The sequence below is a fragment of the Protobothrops mucrosquamatus genome, unplaced genomic scaffold (assembly GCF_001527695.2).
Source record: "Protobothrops mucrosquamatus isolate PMUCROS unplaced genomic scaffold, P.Mucros_1.0 scaffold5312, whole genome shotgun sequence".
Classification (NCBI taxonomy): Eukaryota; Metazoa; Chordata; class Lepidosauria; order Squamata; family Viperidae; genus Protobothrops; species Protobothrops mucrosquamatus.
In genome coordinates, this window is record NW_015391177.1 from 32,103 (window position 1) to 34,514 (window position 2,412).

General features: G+C 45.4%; 1 protein-coding gene across 1 annotated transcript in view; it reads left to right on the top strand.

The window, feature by feature from the left end:
• The window catches only part of LOC107299703 (dynamin-1), a gene marked incomplete at its 3' end in the record, with an annotated part of 26,949 nt that extends 24,758 nt beyond the window's left edge, over positions 1-2,191 (top strand). Inside the window, exon 10 of the mRNA XM_015829048.1 lies at positions 2,053-2,191. Within this exon, the coding sequence (XP_015684534.1) occupies positions 2,053-2,191 (139 nt within the window). The remainder of the gene's footprint in view (positions 1-2,052) is intronic.
• Between the last annotated feature and the right edge of the window lie 221 nt (positions 2,192-2,412).

Sequence of the window (2,412 nt, forward strand, 5' to 3'; positions counted from 1 at the left end):
AAAAAAAAAAAAAAAAAAGCAAAACTATACATTTTAGAACAATCATAACCCACATTTTCGAATCATCCATAACAACCCGTGACAACCAACAATTCAACAGTTCCATTTTGGAATGGGGGGAACCAGTTCCCCCACCCTTAAAATCCCACGACTGTCTTCATCTCCAAAATAGTCATATTCATCTCCAAAATATTCCTCATTAAACGGGGACATCGGAGTCCCGTTTAATGAGCCTTCAGACCTCAAAAGACGATATTGTAGGGATCTGGTTTTTTTAACATCTCCAGAGCTTGGCCTGTTTTCTGATTGACTTGGTCTGGGTCCTACCCCCAAAGAGCAGCAAAGTCTTGAAGACCATCAGTTCAAAAACTCCTCCCTCTCTCACTTGCTTGTGGCCGTCTTAACTTCAAGAAAAGGACCACCTTGGAAGATCCCAACTTCCATACATTCGCGTATGGATTCAGAGGGACACATAGCACAGTTCCAATCTCAGCTGCTCGTTTTCTAAAGCTGGGAAAAAAAATAATGAAAATAATGGGGAAGTCAGGACCTCAAGGGAGAGGGGGGCTTCAGATCTTTCTTCAAAAAATGGAAAAGACATTTGACCTAAAGTGTGGGAACCTGGAACTTTGCCCATCTTGGACAAGCTGTTGGCTGGTGGGCAGAGCAGGTAAGGGGATGGGAAAGAGACGGATGGAGCTTGAGAACGCTCTTTATGGTAGACAGTCCCATGGAAGGAGAAGATTCGTGATTACTTTAGTAAAAAAAACCAAAATGTGGTAAGGTTGTGTTAGAGTCCTTCGACGGAAGGGACGCACCTGGTGCAGGTTCCTCAAGGTTCTAGACTGCTGGAAGGAGTTGTCTTTGTCTATCCTGCTGTTTTTATTTGGGGGGAGGGTCCTGTGTCTATGAGCAGCACCCAGAAATTTGCCATTTGCTCCCGGTGATCGCGAGCCCTTGGGCTGCCAAGTATACAGTGTCATCTGAACGACTGGATTGGAAGGATCGATCTTTTCCCATTCTTCTTCCTCTCTATTAATTTTCCTATGCGTCCAAGCTACATTCTTCGCTTTTTTTTTTCTTTTAAGCCCTTTTCTGTTTCTGGATTTATTTCTTCCCTTTTTTCCCTCCACCTCCTTTCTCCATTATGTTTTTTTTTTCCTGCCTCCCTCACCCACCTCCTAAGAGCAGAGTCTTTTTTTTAAAGCCAACCTGTTCTGAAGGACAGGAGAAGGAAGAACAAAAAAAAGGGAAGGAAGGAAGGAAGGAAGGAAGGAAGGAAGGAAGGAAGGAAGGAAGGAAGGAAGGAAGGAAGGAAAAAAGAAATGAATGCTAATTATAGCATGCTGGCTGGAGAGTTGAAGTCCATGCATCTTGAAAGGGACCAAGGTTGAGAAACATTGACCTAGTAGATCTTGGATTGAGCAAGGTGACCTAGACATGTCTTTGTAGCTCAATGATTTGAAGAAAATGAGAAGTTTTAACTCGGTTTCCAAAGTTAAAATCCCTTAGGGAGAGCAGGTGTGTTGCCAACACATTCATAGCTACCTTCTTCAAGTTCTCAAGATGCCACCTTGACGTGCTCCATTTATATCTCGCTGTGAGCGAGTCGGTCAACCGTGTTAAGAGAAGGAGCTGGCTCCCAATCTTGGTTTGAGCAAGGAAAGGAGGACAGGGACGGGAAGGTCCACCTCTGCGCATTCCCTTTCATCCTTTTTTTTAAAACTCACCCCCCTAGCTTGCCATTCCCCACCCTTTCTCTAACCTGCAGAATTCACTAGATGCTTGGCAGCACGTGGAATCCTATAGCGATGACCACTGGGGGAACATCTGGCCGTGGAGCGAACGATCCAGGAAGAAGAAGAAGAAAAAAAAGAAAGAAATCTTACTTCTCTCTCTGTTTACCTTGTGTTTTTTTCTCTTCTTCTTTTCTCTCTCTCTCTCTCTGACTCTCCCCTCCCTCTGTCTGCTTCACACCTTCCTTCCCTCCTCATTGCTTCTTCTCCCTCCCACCCACCCACCCACCTTCCCTGCTGCTTTTCATCCGTGCAGAACGGGCCTCTTCACGCCTGACCTGGCTTTTGAAACCATAGTGAAAAAGCAGATGCAAAAACTGAAGGAGCCCTCTCTGAAGTGTGTGGACATGGTAGTGAGTGAGCTCACGTCCACCATCAGAAAGTGTAGCAGCAAGGTAAAGACCCTGAAAAGGAGAGAGAATGCCTTCCCCAACCCCTCCATAAAAAAATAATTTAAAAAACCCAATGCCATTTTGTGGGCACGTGGGTGGGCACCCACACAGAGGAACCCAGAAGATGTGCCCATGTGCCTTTTTGGTTAGACGACAGTCGAAGGAGGGAGAAACGAGGCAATTCCATGGGGTTAGTCCTCTCCATCAGAGTAGGACAATTGGCA